Source organism: Myotis davidii, unplaced genomic scaffold (assembly GCF_000327345.1).
Source record: "Myotis davidii unplaced genomic scaffold, ASM32734v1 scaffold693, whole genome shotgun sequence".
In the NCBI taxonomy this organism is placed as follows: domain Eukaryota; kingdom Metazoa; phylum Chordata; class Mammalia; order Chiroptera; family Vespertilionidae; genus Myotis; species Myotis davidii.
In genome coordinates, this window is record NW_006284939.1 from 270906 (window position 1) to 271453 (window position 548).

Genomic DNA, 548 nt, shown 5'->3' on the forward strand with positions numbered 1-548 from the left:
AGGGGCCCGGGGTCTCCGCCCAGGAGGAGGAAGGCCGCGGCCTCCACGCTGCGCAGCAGGAAGGGTGACGCCGCATCCCAGTTCCTGGTTTTCTGCCAGAGGCACCGGGACGAGGTGGGTGCCCTGTGCGTGTGCGTGTGTGTGTGTGCGCGTGCGCGTGAGCACCTGCTTCTCAGCGTTTCCAGGGCCCCCAGCCCTGTGCAGGTTCAGACTGCCAGGCCACCCCTTGATCAGAACGTGTCCTCCTGCAGGCGAGCAGGTGCGGGGCAGCGGCTGTGGCTCTCGCGGGCTGCCCTGTGCTAGAACTTGGCCTCGCACTCAGGTGGCCATGGGGCATCTCTCCAGGGCTGTGCTGCGCCGGTGGGTCCGCGTCACAGACCCCGTGTGCTCCCGACCTCCGCGTCTGCTGAGCTCCTGTTTCTGTGAGAGAATCAAACCCACAGCCTCTCGGTGTGTGGGACGCACCCACCGCCGGAGCCACCGCCGGGCTCGGCCTGGTGATATCCCTGGAGCCAGAGGCGGGGCTGGGCCGGTGCAGGGCTGGTCGC

The 548-nt window shown here is 68.8% G+C and overlaps 1 protein-coding gene across 1 annotated transcript in view; it reads left to right on the forward strand.

The window, feature by feature from the left end:
* The window catches only part of WHSC1 (Wolf-Hirschhorn syndrome candidate 1), a 42490-nt gene that overhangs the window by 8496 nt on the left and 33446 nt on the right, over positions 1-548 (forward strand). Inside the window, exon 8 of the mRNA XM_015558419.1 lies at positions 3-114. Coding sequence (XP_015413905.1) covers positions 3-114 — 112 coding nt within the window. The remainder of the gene's footprint in view (positions 1-2; positions 115-548) is intronic.